General features: G+C 47.3%; 1 protein-coding gene across 1 annotated transcript in view; it reads right to left on the reverse strand.

Moving 5' to 3' along the window:
* EHD4 (EH domain containing 4) overlaps positions 1-19,816 on the reverse strand; it is an 87,548-nt gene that overhangs the window by 53,078 nt on the left and 14,654 nt on the right. The window contains exons 2-3 of the mRNA XM_025918954.2: positions 12,543-12,719; positions 2,553-2,650 (exon numbers count right to left, since the gene is read on the reverse strand). Coding sequence (XP_025774739.1) covers positions 2,553-2,650; positions 12,543-12,719 — 275 coding nt within the window. The remainder of the gene's footprint in view (positions 1-2,552; positions 2,651-12,542; positions 12,720-19,816) is intronic.

Genomic DNA, 19,816 nt, shown 5'->3' on the forward strand with positions numbered 1-19,816 from the left:
ACCGTATGTGCTATTTCTGTGCACAGGATGTGAGGAAGTACTGGGCCAGGATATGAATCAGATTCCTATAAAGTGTTAAAAAGAACTGGTCTTCAAAGCATCCTGAAAGCATCACCCCACGCTACACTACTATAAAGAATCTGTAGTTTGAAAGACACTTGTAATTGCTCAGCAAAGAAGAAACCCTGAAGAATGTGGGTGATCAGAATTGGCCAAGTGGTAGATGCAGTAAAACATGGATGGCTCAGAAAAGCTGCGGGACACGGGTTTGCTTTATTTTCATTTTAAAACAAAACATTTCATCTGCAGAGCAACTTTTATGGTGCCAAAGGAGTGGTCCTAAAGTGGCTCTTAAAAAAAAATCTATTGGCATTGAGGCACAAAGGTACAAAAATGATGTCTATCTGTGGCACTATTTATAACAGTGAAAGATTATTAGCCATCACAAGATCCACAAATTGGTTAAATACACCATGTTATGTCCCTTTGATGGAAACGAAACAGCTGTTAAGAGGAATAAAGTAATTTGGACATACTGGCATGGAATGATGTTTGTGAAAGACCATTACAGCAAAAAATCAAGTGGTAGAAAATGTGCTTGGAAATCGCATTTCTGTTAAAAATAATATGTTCGTATATGCACAGGAAAAAGTCTCTAAGGAGCTGGAGAACACCAGTAACAATGGTCAATTGTGACAGATTTTGTATGTCCCTATTCATTGCTTGAATCCTTTATAACAAACATTACCTTTATGACAGAAAATATAACTAACAGACATTTATGAGAAAAGAATAGTATTATGCTGGGTTTTTCTATAAGCAAGGTACTTGGAGGCCTCAGGGAGGCCTAATTGCCCACGGAGTCCCTGACCGAATGGGTGAAGGCCCAGCAAAGCGGTCCCGAGCTCTCTGAGAGTCCGTGGAGGCTGCAAAGTCAGCATTCCTGAAATGCCATGAGAAAGGAGGGCTTGCAGACGTTGGGAGCCTTTCTTTACCCATCTTGGGACCTTGCTTTCTAGCTCCTGGGAGTGTCCCCGCAGCCTACGTAGCTGTACTTCTGCTTCATGAGGGCGGGGGGAGTCCACTGCCTGGCCAGAACCCAGGGCCATGACCCCAGACAGGTCACCGCTCAACCCTGGCACTTCTAAACACAGTTTTACTGACTTGCTATTCAAGGAGTTGTGAAGACTTATCAGGGACAAGTGGAAGCAGCAATTCATCTGCTCTGTCTTTTCCCTCCTAGCAAAGCCTTGAAGGACTAGACTTTGTTTCAAGGGCCAGGGGCACCTGACCTGCCTCTGTGACTGCGGGAATCCAACCTAGCACTCTCCCGGCCAGGCATCTCCTCACTGTGAGCAAGCTATGTCCTCGGGGTCGCCCCTGATGGCCCCTTCTCCAGGAGGGCGGGGGAGAGAGCAGGCCCATCTGTTTAACCACAGTGCACAGGGCTAGACAAGGTTAGGGCTCAGCCTTGTTTTCAGGTGGCTGAAGAAGCCCAAATTCACCATCCTTCACAAGCATTTTCTACTCTCTCTTCATCTCTGAACACCTTCTAGTCTCTCCTTCCCCACTGCAGGCCTCCCTTAGGTAGTTCCTACTCACCCTCCAGGTCTTGGCTCAAATGTCGCTTCCATGGGGCATCTTTCCCAACACCCCAAGGCCAGGACAGGTCCCCTTCCACCCTCAACACAAGGCCCTCATCTCAGAGCACTTATCCCAGTTCTCTCTCTCTCTCTCTTTCTTTTTTTTTTTTTTAAGTTTATTTATTTATTTTGAGATAGAGAGAGAGAGTACAAGCAGAGGAGGGGCAAAGAGAGAGGGGGACAAAGGATCTGAAAGGGGATCTACACTAACAGCAGTGAGCCCGGTGAGGGGCTCGAACTCACGAACTGAGAGACCACGACCTGAGCCGAAGTCAGACACTTAACTGACTGAGCCACCCTGGCACCCCTCAGGTCTCATTTTCTGTTTCCCTATGACGACTCGATTTACATCTGTCTTCCTCATTAGAACATTAGCTCCTTGAGGGCAGAAACTAACCGTACCTGTTTTTGCTGCATCCCCAGCACGCAGCACAGTGTCTGGCTCCACAGATACCAATAAGGGCTGACTCATCACAGGGGTGCCACAGAGGCCACGGGCCATGTGCCAACAGGGAAGGGAGGACGAGCAGGGGAAGGGCTTCTCTCCCTGGCCGTGACTACCTACCTCCTTTATTCCCATGTCTAAGGGAATGGTTAGTAGTGATATGCATGTCCCCTCTGAGAAGATTTACACGAGGTAGGCACTAGTGGCAAATGGCAGTGTTTAAAGGAACGAAGAGATTACCAGAAAGTTTTTCAGTTGAAATGAGAACCTTTGATGCCATGCATCCTGGTGGCTTCTCGGAGCCCTACAGCTCTGGACACCTGGGCTTCCCAGGGCTGCTGGAGGCATCCCGGTTGGGCGGGTGGGGTGGGGTGGACAGAATCCGACAGAAACAGAAACCCCCCCCGGCATGATAGCGAGCCTCAGCAGCAGCAGAGGAGGGTTGGGACGGGGTGGGCACTGACCTCGGCTGATGCGCTGCTTCTCCCCAGAAAGGATGCCGGGACTGTCGATGATGCTGATGCTCTTCAGGACCTGATTGGGCAGCTGGGAGCACATGAATCTGGAAGAAAGGGACCAAAGGTGGGATCAGGAACTACATATCTCTGAGCTCTGAAGAGTTCCTTGGCCTCTCAAGGTTACCGACATGGTCTGTACAGCGGGAACTTGCAGGGCATTGACAGCACCTCCCCTGGGGCCATGGGGACGGGATGCCGGACCCTTGGGCAGGTGTAGGAAGGTGCCTTGGTACCTGCTGCCACCAGCCACCAGATCCTTAACTGTTAATTTTGATTTGAGCTGACATTTGCTGAACACTTAGATGTTTACAAACATCGTCTCATTTGTTGCTCACAGGAACCCCTTGAGGAAGAAATTCCTGTTAACATCAGAGAAGGTAAGTAACTTACTCAGCATCACTCAGGGCTGGGCCTTAAGCCTAGGTTAGCTTGACCCAAGCCCGTCAGCCTCGCCTGCCCCTTCTCCAGGCTGCTCCTTGGCCAAACATCCCGGGCTTCTCCTCCCCGGGGAATCTCATGACTCCTCCAGGGTCACTGACCACTGTCCAAGCTCCCTGCCTGGCTGCTGCTCACTCCCTACTGGGACAGTAGAAGTACCAGTGGCCTGGGGGCTCAGCATCCAGGCCGGTGCCCATATGGCTTCAGGCCCAGCACAGGGCAAGCACCTGTGGGCAATACCCCAAATCCTCCAGGTGCTTTGGAAACCAAAGGATACCCTAAGAGTGGACAGAGTGGAAGGGGCGGGGAAGAGTCCTGGCCAAGCGTCTCAAGCCTCTTTCCTTGGCCCTCACTTGCCTGTCACCGTCTCTTCCTTCTCATCCCGATCCTCCTGCTGTCAGCTGCCCTGGTTTCGGCCTCACGGAAGCAGAGGGGAGTGGAAGAAAAATATGGCCTGTGGGTCAGCAGACTGGGTGCAGGCTCAGCTCAGGCTTTGTCAGAAATTTGCTGTGGGATCCTGGACAAGGGCTTCCCAGCTCTGGGCCTGTGTCCTTATGTATAAATGGAGACACTTGGAAGGGACTGGTGAGGTCCTTTTTAGCTGTAATACTGAGTAACTCTAGAGTAGCGGAAGGAAACACTTTGATACTTTTTCACCCAGGCAGCAGGGCTCAAGGTGGCTCTCTGGTAGGCACTGTGTCTGTTCTAAGGCAGACACTGCAGATAGAGTGCCTCCCCTTTTCCTGTATTGTAAATGGCTAACTTCTGGATCTGTGTGGGCAGAAAGCTGGAAAATCCTCTGTGAAAGCTCAATTCTTCCATTCAGGGGAACTGGTGGGATCACTCAGAAAGTAAATATGCTGGGAATGCAGGACAGGGATGCCATGCTGGCCTTCACAGTGCACACGTGGCCGGCACAGCCCCACGGGGAGGGTGGGGGCGCAGCCGCATGGCGAGGGGTGGGCAGTCCTGAGCAAGAGGTACAATTACTGACATTTCAAATCAGCTTGTTTTGAAGGTGCTCAGGACAAGTTTCCTACACATTCTTTCCTACCTTTTCAAGTCAGCCCAGGAAAATGTAGGAAAAGATACTATCATCATTTTGCAGCTGGAAAAGTTGAAGCACAAAGGAGTTATGACATCTTGAGGTCATATCGTTAATGCATGGCTGGCTGGAGACCACAGACTAATATTTCTGATGTCAGCTGAGTAGAACTGAATCCATAAAGTTAAAAAGCTCACAACGTTAAAAATAAAGGGCCAAGTTAATTTAAGAAAAGCCCCTCATTTCTGATTTTCTCCTGCCCATCGCGCATCCTCCAGACCTGTAAGTAAACCCCACTGCCCAACACTGGGAGAGCAGACCCATGAGAATAAAGTACACAGAGATCACAAAGCATTCATTCTTTGTAAGTTCACAAAGAAAAAAAAAAGAAAACCACCGCATGTAATGCTCTAGAATCGAGGTAGGAACAGAGTTCTGAGCACATCCGCGGTAGACCGCGTTTCTTGTCAGTAATGATTCAGTATCTTACCACAGTCCCATCCTTTTTATTAGATGGCTTGAGGTATTTGACAGTGCCGAAGAATCGCACATATGCGAAACTATTTTACGTAAAGTATTCCTGTGAGAGGCTGACCTTTCTCCAAAACCACAAGCTCACACTCAATATCAATTTTTCCAAAACACAAAACCCCTAGATTCTAGTGTGAAGTTAACAGAGGGATTCAAAATTTATAAACTGTCCACTCCCTCTCTGCAAAGTGACAAACTTTCGACAACTCCCCTCCCTCCTGACTCAACAGCAGAGACAAAATCTGTGAGCCACAAACCAAGATGTGGTCAGATGTGGTGACATTACCACACAATAAACAAGACAGCAGGCTGAGTGGCCCACAGGGGTAATTGCAGAAAAAGGGAGGAGGGGGAAGAGGAGGGAGGAAGGAGAGGGGCAGGGGAGAGGGGGGAGAAGATGGGGGGGGAGAGGAGCAGGGAGCTCTCCAGGAGCATCCTGAGAGGGCATGGTTGGGTTATATGTGTAAAAGCAGACTACACTCCATGAAAGAAAGCAAGGAAGCCTCGTGGGGGTGGGGGAGGGGGAGGGGGAAGGACTGGGGTGATGGTGGTGGGGGTGGGGGGCAGGGGTGGGGAGGTAGCGGGGAGCACAGAGCAGAAGTCAGCTTTCAGACCCCCATGTGGGGGCAGGCCTCATACACTGGGGTTGGAACCACACATATTTTCTTAAATAATTGTATTGTAACCAGAAAAAACCCTAATGGAACACTGTTACAACAATCCTGTCTAACTTTTAAGCTTTAAGAAAGCAAGGTAAAAGACAAGGTTATTTACTGGGTGTCTTCTCGTCAGCCCTCGGTCAGGCCTTTCTTGCTTATGTTTGTGTGCTGAAATGTTCCCAATCACAGATTTGCTATCCCAAGACGGATTTCCTACCCTTGCCAGAGTGACTAACATAAATGTACCTGTGCCTTGCTTTCTACATTTCACACAAAAGACGCAGACATGTGCTGGCTAAGCCCAGGAGCCTCACAGAAGCCGTTACGGAGTGTTTCCTCATTCAGGGCTGACCTGATACATCTTGTTCTGATAAGAGGAGGGGAGGATGAGCCCAAACCCTGTGCTTGACCCCCATTCCCTGCCACTCCCACACCCCAAAGGCTCAGGGGTAGCAGAAAGGGGGCTGGATAAAGGAATAGTCTGGGCAGGTCTTGCTACCTAGTAAGACAAGGAAGTGAGAGGATCAGAGATTTTTTAAGGCTAGCATTCCAATTCGATGATCAATATTTTTTTTTTTTTAATTTTTTTTTTCAACGTTTATTTATTTATTTATTTCTGGGACAGAGAGAGACAGAGCATGAACGGGGGAGGGGCAGAGAGAGAGGGAGACACAGAATCGGAAACAGGCTCCAGGCTCTGAGCCATCAGCCCAGAGCCTGACGCGGGGCTCGAACTCACGGACCGCGAGATCGTGACCTGGCTGAAGTCGGACGCTTAACCGACTGCGCCACCCAGGCGCCCCTCGATGATCAATATTTAAAAAGAACCGGGCAGTGCCCTAATGCTGCTTTTGGTTTCCAAGCAATATAGTGATATCTAGCAGTCACAGTAATAATAAAAAGGCACAAACATTTACTGCCCACTCACTATGTATCAGGCAATGCTCTAGATACTTTCTGTAGACATTAACTCACTTAATCCTTGCCACAACCTGAGACGTAGGGGCTGTGCACTGCCATTTACGCAGGAGGAGACTGGGGCACATGCCAAGTCACATGGCTGTAAGGGATGGAACTGGTATCTAACCCACTAGTTTGGACTCAGGCCCAGGTTTTTGACTACTAGGCTGCTACCAGCATTTCATGCATTTGAGCCACTGCTCTGTGCCTTATCATAGAGGGCGACATTCCAAAACAAGGGAGTGATGTGCTGTAGCCCTGGAACTCCCCACCCAAGGCTCCCTTGTGACTTGCTCTGGGCCCACTGCTGGAGGGCCTGGAAGCAGAAGCCCTTGCTTACTCATGTTGTAAGCTCTAGGTGTCTGAGCAATTCTACCAGCCTGACAACTCCCAGGTTGTCATCAGGTTCAAATAAATGGATGCTGACAATGGAGAGAGTATTGTGCAGTTTCAAAGCATCTTCTTCAACCGCAGCTCACTCACTGATTAGAGTAAGGCATAGTAAACAGCACACCAGACACGAAAAGACTTTGACAACCAACCCATGATAATTGTTACATTAAAATATCATAGTTCTTGTTACAAGGTCCTATCACAAACAGCTGATCTAACCTTCCACTGCCCAGGAAGAATTTCACATCCAGACTATAAAAAGCCCACAGTTACCTCTTAGATTGAATCTTACAGAATTACCACTGTTACAGAATTACTTACATCTTTTACAAGTAAAAGATGGTGGAATATTGGCAATTTCATGTGGTCCAATCTAAGGATGGAAACTTTTTTAAACCAAGCCTCTCTTTCCTGACTCCCACAGCAGGGAATGCCAGGTGCAATGCATCAGTGCTGGGAAAGTCTGCCTGAGTCCAGGGACAAAGACTGGTTTTCTGGAATGTCAGGACCAGGCCGTACAGGCAGCTGCCAATGAAGAACTACGGTTAATGACCTGGCAGCTACCACAAATCTTGAGGTTAAAGATTAATGGGAAGTGCTTCAGGGGGATTATTATGGATAAGCATGCCATAAAACAAAGAAGTAAACAAACAAAGCCAGTTAATCACTCAGATTTAAAAAGAAACAACAACAAATTTGCTGGTGATTCTTGGCAAAAGTCTATTTTCCTTAATCTCTGAGGCTAAATTAGCTGACAGAGCCAGCTTGTATCTGGACTGATGCTGTATACTTGAACTACATCTGTTAAAAAAAACTCCCAATGGGACTAAGTGACTATGTAACATTCATATATTTAAAAAACAAAACAAAACAAAACCAAAACCTCCACTGCTAAAGTCTCATTTAATTACAGAGAGGCAAAAAATACAATATAAGTCCAAAATTACACATAAGTATTCTATTATGGCTAAATCATCATGCAAATGTGAGATAGTGGGGTTTTTGTTTTTATCACCACCGTCATCAGGACTGGCTAAATGGATGGGTGCACAGAAGTACCCTTCAGATTCCTTTAGCTCAAAATCCCTAGGGCCACTGATAAAAGTTACTTTTCAAAAGGAAACAGAGGCAATGAGGAAGTAAATGAGATTAAGAATTTCTTCTGTGGATAACTACAATTATTTTTTTAAGTTTATTTATTTTGAGAAAGAGAGAGCATGAGCAGGGAAAAAGCAGAGAGAGAGAGAGAGAGAGACACACACAGAGAGACTTCGAAGCAGGCTCTGTGCTATCAGCACAGAGCCCTATGTGGGGCTTGATCTGGGATCATGACCTGAGCCGAAACCAACAACTGGACACTTAAACTACTGAGCCACCCAGGCGGCCTGTGGATGATTACAATTTATTTAAAAAAAAATTCTTTTTTTCAACGTTTATTTATTTTTGGGACAGAGAGAGACAGAGCATGAACGGGGGAGGGGCAGAGAGAGAGGGAGACACAGAATCGGAAGCAGGCTCCAGGCTCCGAGCCATCAGCCCAGAGCCTGACGCGGGGCTCGAACTCACGGACCGCGAGATCGTGACCTGGCTGAAGTCGGACGCTTAACCGACTGCGCCACCCAGGCGCCCCTGGATGATTACAATTTAAAATTAACACTAAACTAGATCCTAAACGAAAAACAATGTCTGCAGCTATCTGGACTAAAAACAAACAAACAAACAAACAACAAAACAAAAAAAAAACCCAAACCACCCTGTTTAGAAAAGTAGATTAACGGAAAAACATAACATCCAATTCAAAAGCAGACTGGTTGGGGGGAAATGTCAGATGCCAAATGTGACACTTCTAGAACTGACCAAAATACCCTGGAGCCTCCCAGGACTCGTGCCCTCGGGTGGGGCTGGTTGTCCATCTGCTCCTGTGTGAGCTGGAACTGCCTCCTGATAACAGGCTGTGGAGCCATTCCCATGGAGCAGCTCCACGACAGGCCTGACTGTGGAATCCCTCTCGAAAAAGTAAGGTAGCATGGCGGAGTTTCAGAATGTTGCATTGAAGTTGTTTTCAGGGGCGCCTTGGGTGGCTCAGTCGGTTGAACGTCCGACTTGGGCTCAGGTCATGATCTCACAATTCGTGAGTTCGAGCCCCACATCGGGCTCTGTGCTGACAGCTTGGAGCCTGGAGCCTGCTTCGGATACTGTGTCTCCCCTTCTCTCTGCCCCTCCCCTGTTCATGCTCTGTCTCTTTTTTTTTTTTAAGTTGTTTCCATAGAACTCTTGTTGTTCTAGACTCAACTCCTTTTACTGTTTGAGTATGGAATTTCTATAATTTGAAGCTGCCTTCTGGGAATTTGTCTTCTTTTCTCAAAAGTGTACGTAGCCCCTCTGTTGCTTTCTTAGAAACCAGCCTTACATGTTGAAACGCAGGCTGCACTGGCTTGCTCAATGCTTTGAGGCTGGTGTCACCTTGTGAAGTGCTAACTAACCTCTTTTAAAGATGCCCTTGGGGGCAGATCCTCAAGCCAATGCCCCGTAATGAGACCTATCCCGTGGGTGATGGTGGTTGCTTGGTGGGTCCAGGGAAAAAATTCTCCTCTGTGGACAACCAATTCCCATTCCTACTAAGTACAGTTATTTTGACCTCGTTCCCAGAAAGTATGCTGTGTAAAAAAGAAGTTTGCCTGCCTTTACAGCTAGCTTTGCTGGTGTTCCCATAGGGATGCTGTAATTACATACATACATTTGAGCGCCCTGTGCTAATTGATTTTAAAAAATGTTTATTTAGTTTGAGGGAGGGAGGGGGAGGAAGAGAGAGAGAGAGAGAGAGAGAGAGAGAGAGAGAGAGAGAATCCCAAGCAGGCTCTGTGCTAGCAGCACAGAGCCCAGTGTGGGGCTCAATCTCATAAACCCAGAGATCATGACCTGAGTCAAAATCAAGAGTTGGAGGCTTAACAGATTGAGCCACCCAGGTGCCCCAAATTGATTTTGTCTTACATAAGCCTGGGGGAAACAACAGCACTATTGTGTGGCTATGTGTTAGTCATACTGTTTACTCTTAAGTGCGATGAGGTACATCCCTTACATGTGAGCCTCACATATGCCTGGCCACCAGCATGGCTAGAACAGAAACTTCTTTGCCAGGGCTTCATGAGGTGGAGGGTGGTAGGAGCGAAGAGGAAACTGAATTCTAATCTTGCCTCTGCCTTTTCTTGGGTAAGTCATTTTACTTCTTTGCTTTCAGTTTTCTCATTTGTAAAACAGCCATGGTAGCACTGTTTTATTAACGCAGGAAAAGTAGTGTATACGAAATCCATTATCTCTAATTTGGGACATAGTCATCACCTTTATCATTATGGTTAGTGGGTTATATTAGGGACAGCCTTAAAAGTTAGGGAGCAGCAGGCAGTGATTCTCAGTCCAAATGTCATGCCATTCGGCAGTTCGGTGGTCACTAGTTGGGACTCTGGGCCATATGGCCTGAGCTCCAATCCCAGCACTGCTGCATATCAGCTGAGTGACCCCGTGGAAGTTAGATGAACTTCTAGGCATCAATTCTCCCTGTCTACATTGGGGATAACAGCAGCATGCATGTCACAGAGTTATGGTGACGATTTACAGCTAATATACAAGTAAAGTACCATATCTGATACCCAGTAAATGCCATATATTATTTGCTAGTAGTTTTCTATGTATTCTCAATTTAATTAACACTTGATTATATAAGGCATGGATTATTTTCAGCAAGTTTTAAATCTCAGATAATGGACCTTGCCATTCAAAATTTTCTTTAAAAAAAAAAAAAGTTTATTTATTTTGAGAGAGAGAGAGCACAAGTTGGCTGGGGGCAAGAGAAAGGGAGAGAGAGAATCCCAAGGAGGCTCCACACTGTCAGCACAGAGCCTGATGTAGGGCTTGATCTCATGATCCATGAGATCATGACCTGAGCCAAAATCAAAAGTCAGACCCTTAAATGACTGAGCCATCCAGTTATCCCCCCAAATTTTCTTAAGTGCTTCTTTTCCATACTCAGATATCTGCTGTAGGTTTAGGACTTGAAAAAAGATAAATTTGTTGGGAAAGTAAATCATCTGCCAAAAGAAAACAAGCCAACAGCCATTCTTCCAGGGTTTTCCTTTGTGAATATGGACTCCATAAAATAGTAATTTGAAAAAAGTGGCAGCTTATTTCTTTTTTAAGCCTTTGTTGGGCAAAAAGAGAGTAAGACTAAAGGCAGTGGGAATGAAACCACAGGATCCCAGGCAATCTTCCATGGAGAAGGACCTTGTGCCCTGCACTTTCCAGGCCTCTGGAAGCATCTGGGGCCAGTCTTGAGACAGGAGGCCTGGCTGTAGCCTGCTCTCTGACCAGGATGCCCCGGGAGGCCCTGATTGGGGAGCTTCTTGCCCCACCTCCCCTCAATTGTCTCAGGAGACCCTCTGGTGTTCTCCCACCTGGGTTCTAACCCCTACTTCTCCCCCAGGAGAGGCTCTGATGGCAACCAAGGCTGTTCTGGAGATGAGGAGGAAGTCCCTCCCAGAGCATCCTGCAGGTGGAAAAAATCATCTGGACAGTATTCTGTAAACCACTGTCAGCAGTAAGATGGAATTTCTCTGTGAGCCCATCTACATCATCTGTGCATTTCTATTTATCCCACTGCCATGCTCCCTGGCTGCCATTTGGATGCCTCCTTTAATTTGTGATAAGAGCATAAGAAAGCCAGTAGAGCCCAGTTTTTCCCAGAGGCACCTGGGCTGCCCCTGGCAGAGCCACCTGGGCTCTTTGTGCCTGGGCACAAATTTATCCCCTCGTCCTTGTGAATGGTGCCTCCTGGAGCTGGGTGATGGGTGCCTCAGCCTCTGGGAGGATAGCAGTTGGCTAGAAGCCTTTGTTCTTATTTTCTAAACCATCTAAAAAGAAGTATAGTTCAGGACTTTTGTCTGTCAGCTCTTCCTAAAGGGGTTGAGATGACCCCTCCCTGGCTTGGCACCCCCACAAGCCCACTCCCCCAGAGTAACCGGTCTAAGGCAGGAGACTCATAAAAGAGGGGAAGGGAGAGGTGAGGGGTATGGCAGGAGAGAAGAAAGGGAAAAGGTTTAAAAAAAAAAGCTAGGAGTGACAAAGAGAAGGAAGGAGAGGGAGAGAAGAGCAGGTCATGTCCAAGAGCGCACAGCTGCTTCCAGGACACCTGCTTGCCTCCACATCCCTCTGTATCACTGGGAGATTTGGAGAAGGGTACAGGGTGGTATAAATAAAGCTCATCTCCAGTTAAGACAGAATCTGAGGTGTCCCATGACTTCACATCTGTAATATCATGAGCAAGTAACAAAATGAACTTTTCATGTGGTTTTGCCTCTATTTCCCCTGCCCTTGCCTTAACGAGTAAGGAAGCAGCTCAGAGTGAGGGAGTGAGAAGCCTAAGGGGCAGCCAGGCAGTCAAGGTGACCTGTCCTGGAATAATCAACAGGCTGAATGTGGGGGTCAGGCGAAACCCAGGGGTCATCTGGGTTAGGTTCTCTGTGCAGGACGCCCCAGCATACCATGCCTGAGAGGTGGCCATGCAGCAACCGCTTAACATTGTCAGTGATGGGGAGATCACTTCCTCACAAGGCAATTGGATCCATTTCTGTGCAGCTGAAACTATTAGAAATTTATTCCTTATACTGTGCAGCCTTATAATGTCTAATCCTGGGGATTAGCTCTGTCCTCTGAAGCTACCCAGAATGGGTAACAAATGATCATTTTCTATGATAATCTTTCAAATATTTGAATACAATAAGCATATTCTCTATAGCTTCTCTGTTCTAGAACAGACATGCTCCATTCTGTTTTTGAACCTTTATATGTAATCGACAAGAATTCAAAGAAAAGGTTTAAACAAAGGTTGACCAAAGATAGCAGTTTGCTGGTCCTTACCGATTCAGGAAAGCATTTCCAAAGCGACTAAGCTTTCGGAAGGGCTTTTTGGGGTCCACGACTAAAGCGTTGCCTGGGGTGCTGCCCTCAGTCTCCCCATACATCACAGCGATGAAGGAATCGGTGGTGGGCTCTGGGCCAATCCTCATGCCTGGGAAATCTTGCTCCAGTAAGTATCTGGGAGGGAAAAAGAAAAGAAACTTGGCATGTTGTCACAAAGCAAGAGGCCAGGAAGCTTCCTGGGGCTACCAATTTTTAACATAATCATTTAAAGCCCTAGGAATACAGACCCCAAGAAAAGGAGAAGGACTGGCATTTTACTCTTTTACTAATGACAAATTTTCAAAGCTTAAAATCTACAACCTAAGTCTCCCCCCACCCCTATAAGAGGCTTTGTAACAGGTCAGACATCTTGTAGACTTCCAGGAGCTTCTGAAAATGCACCTTTCCTTAGCACAATTCCCGTTTCAGGTTCCATGGGCACCATAGGCACCAGCCCAGGGAAGTGTACCCAGCCAGCTCCCGTTGCATCCTGCTAGAGTCTGCTCAGGACCAACTCCGTTTGGGAAGTGTTCCTGTCCTTCCAGTGTGTTGGGCACACCTCTGTGGGCCCAGGGCACCCTGTGCCTGCAGCCATCATAGTGTTTACCAGGGGCACTGGACTTCACTGTTTGTGGGCCCTTGCAGGCTGGCCCGTGTCTATGGCTAGATGCCTATTCCCAGCGCCCAGCACTGCACCTGCCCACAGAGGGCACTCAGTGTAGTGAATGAAATAATGAACCCTCTCCCTCTTTGTCACTAGCAATCAATGTAGCCGTCACATCCCCCCTTGTGCATTTTACAGCTCCCTTGGGTTCCTGGAGGTCATGGCCATGGAAGATGATCTCCAAAGAATTCAGCAGCAACAGAGGCTGCTATGGGCGATGGGGTTGAAGGAGGCAGGGGGCAGGGGTTCAGATTAAATACTGCCAGGGCCATTACTAGCCTTATGTGCGAATTGGAAAAAGATGCTCCTTCCTCCAGGTAGACCCAGCCCTGCACTAGGATTTACAGCTTGGCAAGCTAGCTGGATTCCACCCCCGCCCCCACATGCCCCTCGGCCCAAGTGCCTTCACATGGCTTAACCTGTACAACTGCACACAGCGGGCCTAGCAAATATCATTGAGGGCTCTTATTTTAGGGGGCTGAGAAGACCAACCCATGTGATACAGGCCAAAGACTGGCTCAGCGATTTGGCTGGGGTTGTGGCAAGGTAGCCAGAAGTAGAGTGGTGGGGACAGTCTGCTTTCTGTGGGAAATGCTTGAGCCCTAACACAGCTCCCCTCCACCACCAGCACTTCATTCAGCTGAAGGCACTCAGAGCCCCTCCCTGCCTCCCTCGCGACCAAGATTTCCTTTCCACGAGGAAGGAACACACTAAAGAGTAGTTAAGGCAGGGAGGTGAGCAAACACTACTTCCTCCTTCCTTTGCAACCAAGAGGAACATGAAGAAAAGAGTATTTTGGAATACACTTCCCTCATTCCCAAGCAACAGGTGGAAATGCAACAGCTTCAGAGAACACTCCACAGTGACTGTCAAAAATTCTGGGGCGGTGGGGGAGTGGTGGAGAAGAATCCCTGTTTGAGGTGCTTAGGGCAGAGCCATGTCCCGGCCCCTCCAGGGAGATGATCCGTCACCCTGCACAACTTTCTCCAGCTCCCCAATCCTGCAGCCAACAATCTATTTGGTCCTAGCCTAGAGTGCCTAGGCATTTAGGCCCCTAGTCCTAGGGGTGCCTGGGTGGCTTAGTCGGTTAACCATCTGACTCTTGGTTTCAGCTCAGGTCACGATCTTATTGTTCATGGGTTTCGAGCCCCTTGTTGGGCTCTGCGCTGACAATGCGAAGCCTGCTTAGGATTCTCTCTCTCTCAGCCCCTCTTCTGCTCATGCTTTCTCTCTGTCTCAAAATAAACAAATGAACTTTAAAAAGTAAAATTAAGAATAAATGTCCTGACTGATCAAATTTTGGCCCAGAACCTGTGATTTTATTTCCAGGGATAGAAGGAACTGCATTACCAACTGTCCAACACAATTTTGCCATCTTTCTAAGAATAAGAAATTAGGCCACCCCTGAGACTTACGTTTTTTTTTTTTTTTTTTTTTTAATTTTTTTTTTTCAACGTTTATTTATTTTTGGGACAGAGAGAGACAGAGCATGAACGGGGGAGGGGCAGAGAGAGAGGGAGACACAGAATCGGAAACAGGCTCCAGGCTCTGAGCCATCAGCCCAGAGCCTGACGCGGGGCTCAAACTCACGGACCGCGAGATCGTGACCTGGCTGAAGTTGGACGCTTAACCGACTGCGCCACCCAGGCGCCCCGAGACTTACGTTTTTTATGTCAACAAAATTGAAATTGCTTAGCGATCTTAGCAAGCTATATTCTAAACATCTAATTGATCTCATTGCTAGTTTCAATGTCATCCAAAGTTTCTATCTTTCTGTGAAGTTGTGGAGCACCAGAATAGATAACATTTAAATATGTCCCCTACATTTTGAGGAAATGTGAAAAAACAATCGGATAATAGCACAGCATTTACCAAATACTCACTATTTATGTAGAGTACAAAGGCCCTCCACACGCACAGTTGTTCAGTTGTTCTGAGTGTTGTGATCCCCATAACACTCTGAGGTGGGCACATTTTACAGTTGGGAAAACTGGGACATCAGAAAGGCTAAGCAACTTGCCTAAAGTCACACAAGTAAGTGTTTCAGTGGAAATGGAATGCAGGCAGGTGGACCCCAGGTCTTGTGCTGTCTCCAGATAATGTTTAATTAAAAAAAAAATTTTTTTTTAACATTTATTTGTTATTGAGAGACAGAGAGACACAGAGCATGAGCAGGGGAGGGGCAGAGAGAGAGGGAGACACAGAATCTGGAGCAGGCTCCAGGCTCTGAGCTGTCAGCACAGAGCCTGATGTGGGGCTCGAACCCACAAATCACAAGATCATGACCTGAGCCGAAGTCAGATACTTAATCAACTGAGCCACCCAGGCGCCTCTTGTTTAAATTTTTTTTAATGTTTGTTTATTTCTGAGAGAGAGAGAAACACAGCATGAGCGGGGGAGGGACAGAGAGAGGGAGAACACAGAATCTGAAGCAGGCTCCAGGCTCTGAGCTGTCAGCACAGAGCCTGATGTGGGGCTCGAACTCAAGAACTGCGAGATCACGACCTGAGCCAAAGTCAGACGCTTAACCGACTGAGCCACCCAGACGCCCCATCTCCAGATAATGTTTAAACCTGGGTTTGAGCTGGTGGTTTGCTCAGAGATGAGGAGCACAAGGGGGGTTCAGGGCCCTCATGCACAGGGTGGCACTGGCCACAGGCAGCACCATCTTGTATCTCCTCAAAAGTGAGAGATAAGAGCTCTCCCAGCTGTCTTCCGGCATGGTCCTGGGGCTGCCCTAACAATGAGGGGCCAGCTCTCCCCATTCTCCCTAGAAAAAAGCTGCACAGAGAAGGAGCTACTTTTCAGAACATGTTCAAATTTAATTTTTAAAAATAATTTCAGAACTTTTTCAGGCACCTAGTAGACTAATAAATAAAAACGCTTAGGAACAGAAATGTTCATGTGTACAAATTCTTGTGAAATTCCTCACAAATCTTAGAAATACTGGTGGAAGTCACCAACAGCATCTCACGTTCTGTGAAACTCCAGCACTTGTACAGTGTACGTAGAGTGTGTGGATTTCACATACACACATGAATGTGGAATTTAGGTTTTACAGCTCCTCTGGGATCTCAAGTCTGAAGTCATTCATCAGCAGAGCTAGAATTCAAGTCCAGAGCACACCCCTCCCAAGTCCACTTAGACTTCAACGTCCCACAGCCTGGATGAAGCTATATGCCAGGAGATCTGAGATCTGTGGGACAGAGGAAGGAGGATGACCAAGGAGAGGGGCCAGGGCTTAGAAGAACAGCAGCCAGTGTCACCAGGCTCCCTGCAGCACACACGGTTCTCACAAAAGGGTTATGTTCAAGTATTGGTTTGAAACTTGACAGGCACTTTCCCATAGAATCAACGTTAACAGCAATGGCTGGCTTGCAAGATAGGCTGCAAAGTTCACACACACCAATAAAATAGACAAAGCAGTCAAGAACTGTAGCACTACCTTTTGGGGGAAAACCCGATGTTGAGTTCCACGTTGGGGGGCTTTCTGCAATCTTGCCCCTTCTCACAGCCTTCCTAGGCATGGGCAGGGGGAGGGCCCTCCAGCTCCAGGACCAGGGAGGAAAGGATGGGGCTCAGGCAGGGGTGGAGGGGCCAAGGGATGCTGTAGTTCAGCTATGGGTCCTCAGTGGGGCAGTAACTCACATGTAAAGGTGTATAAGTCAGGCCATCATCGCCAAGGAGAGTCTTAAACACTTCCTGATGTTTTGTTTATATAGAAGCACAGGAATCCCCACTAACTTTGGAATAACAGGGGTTTCAGTGAAAACCCTAAAGTATGAAACTGTTTAAAGAAAAGTGGGTGTAAAAAAAAAAAGAAAAGCAGGTGTTTCTTTTTTTTTTTTTTAAGTTTATTTATTCTGAGAGAGACAGAGACAGCAGCACAAGTTGGAGAGAGAGAGAGAGAGAGAATCCCAAGCAGATTCTCTGTGCTGGCAGTGCAGAGCCCAATGCAGGGCTCAAACTTGCAAAAACTGTGAGATCATAACCTGAGCTGGAACCAAGAGTCAGAAGCTTAATCTACTGAGCCACCCAGGCGCCCCCTTACTTTCAAGTCATGATGTGATCGGAGCTAGAACTTCCTAAGTAGCAACCCTACCAGACGGAACTTTAATACATTATTTTTCAAGTATACTTAAATATACTTTGGTATATATTTGACAAAGAAATATTTGCCTTCTACAGCAGAGAAGCAGAACTAGGAAGAGGTATTGTATAGCTTGCTTACATTGTTAATTCGCTTAGTGATACTTTCTCCCACAGATAATCAACAGCCAAAATTCAGTGTTTAATTTCATTATGAAAGCAATAGCAATTAAAGACATAATGTATTAACACTGAAAGAGCTCATAATACTCAACACTAGTGAAATAGTGTAGTAAAATAAACACCTTTGTATATAATCAGGTGGTGTAACCTCACTGAAAAGAAATTTGATACTTTGTGTTAAAAGCCTTTAAAATGGGGATAGTTCTACTTTTTGAAATCTATCCTTAGGAAAAATCCTAGATACATGAAAAAGATTTTTGTGTGAAGATATCCACTGCAGCATTATCTGTAATAGCAAAAAAACTTAGAAAAAAAATTGTGTTCTCTTTCCATGGCTCTCCCATAATATAAAGTTCACTTATTGTATTTAAGACTTCATATTCCCTGTGTCCACCTGGTAGAGTTATGCTGCGGGAAAGCAGGGCTTTTAGTCTCTGTTGTTCACTAATGCTTCGCACTTGCTTGGAACAATTTCTGGCACACGGATGAGGTAATGAATGCTTGAGTGTCTGATTCCACTGGCCTTTATACCACCTTTTCAATAGGCCAATGGTATTCCCACCTCAGGATGGCTTGGAGGGCCCTCCCGCAGATATCTGCATGTCACATGGCACTTCCCTACCCTGACAGAGTAGCCTCTCCAGTCTGGTCCCCCTTCCACCTCCCCATTACCTACTCAGAGCACTTATCAGTAGCTGACATTCTGTCGTGTTCTTGTTGGCATGTCACTGTCCCAGGACGTTAGACGGGCCCTCGTTCGTCTGGGTCACCACCATATCCTAGCATTTAACATGGTGCCTGGCACATAGTAGGTGCAGAACCAGTGTCTGGGGACCGACCAGCTTTCTCCTCGCCCTCATCCAGGTGGCCATCTGGCTCTGGCCTCCATCCCTCACTTTTCTGCCTCCTCATCACACCTCGTGTGGACTCTGGCCACTTAGTTCTGCCCAGCTGCCTCCCAGCCTCCCTCTCCCCCATCTGTCCTGCAAGATCAGATTCCTTTTCTAAAGCACCACTTTAAGCCGACAGCCTTCACCAACAACCCAGTCCTTCCTGGATGACTTCCATTCCCCCCACAAGCCACCCCCTTCTGCCTTGCCCTCTGGGTTCTTGCTCCTCAACTACTACAGGCTCTGTTCCCTCCTTGATTAGTCTCTTCCAGGGAAATTTCTGCCCCTCACTTCCCTTATTTCATTCCCTCTGTTTGGCAGGGAATCATGTCTCAGGGTCTCTACTCTCTATCCTACTTACTCTGTCAAGTCACTTTGCAAAACATCTCCTCCTGTGGGCAGTCCTCCCTCCCTGAGCACTCCAGGACCTTTTTTTTTCTGGCCACTCCCCAACTTCCCTTCTCTTGGGAGCACCTGGGATTGGTGTTATTTGTGGGCCTATCTCTTCTTTCCTGATAGGCTGACATTTCCTTCAGGGCGCACGATCCACATACTCAGAACTCTGGAGCCCCAAACTCTCTTAGGAATCATTTGGCTCAACCCTGGGTCTTTATAGATGAAGAACCTGTGGATTAGAGCAGGCAATGACTTGCTGGTCAGACTCGCTCTGTGCAGGGCTTGGAACCTGGGGCTCCTCCCGCCTGGCCTGAGGCTCTTTTGCTTTTACACCAGGCTCAGCCCCATTGCTCTGGGCTTCCACACAGCCCCCATACAACCCTAGGTAGGACCTGTCAGATACATGAGTTAATATATGACACTCTAAGCTGACTTCCCACAGGAATTTTACATTGGAGGGTGGTGACACTCAGATACACTTATGTCACACTGCCGGGCAGGCAGGCACAATCCTATGCAGTGAGGGAACTAAGAACAACCAGAACACAGAATATCTGACACGAACAACGTGAGAAGAAAGCGATGAAGTACAAAACCAGCAACCTTGAAGAGTCTGAGTGGATCCCGAGGTACGATGTACAAAAACAGGTCACCCACAGGCACAAGGCTGACCAACTGTGTTAAACTTTGACATATCAGAGGCTTTCTCAGAGCTATAAGCTCCGGGGACTTGGTGGTGTTATCTGCAAAAACAAGAATTCAAAGGAACAAGAGGCCACAGGAAGACTCTAGAAGAGCATCACCTCACTGTAGTTCAGAGCCAACAAGCCCACTGCACAGGCATCCTGTGCATCAGATGGATTTTTTGTCCCAGGCTCCACCTTGTTCTCCTTTTCCTGTGTTCTCAGAAAGGGCTGCCACTTCCAGTGGTGATTACTCCAGGAGTCTCGAGCCAAGCCGTCAACGTGGAAAAAGACAGACAACTGGGATTCCAAGTAGCTGGGGGGAGG

Source organism: Puma concolor, chromosome B3, assembly GCF_028749965.1.
Source record: "Puma concolor isolate L17-30 chromosome B3, mPumCon1.1.hap2, whole genome shotgun sequence".
NCBI classification, from domain to species: Eukaryota; Metazoa; Chordata; class Mammalia; order Carnivora; family Felidae; genus Puma; species Puma concolor.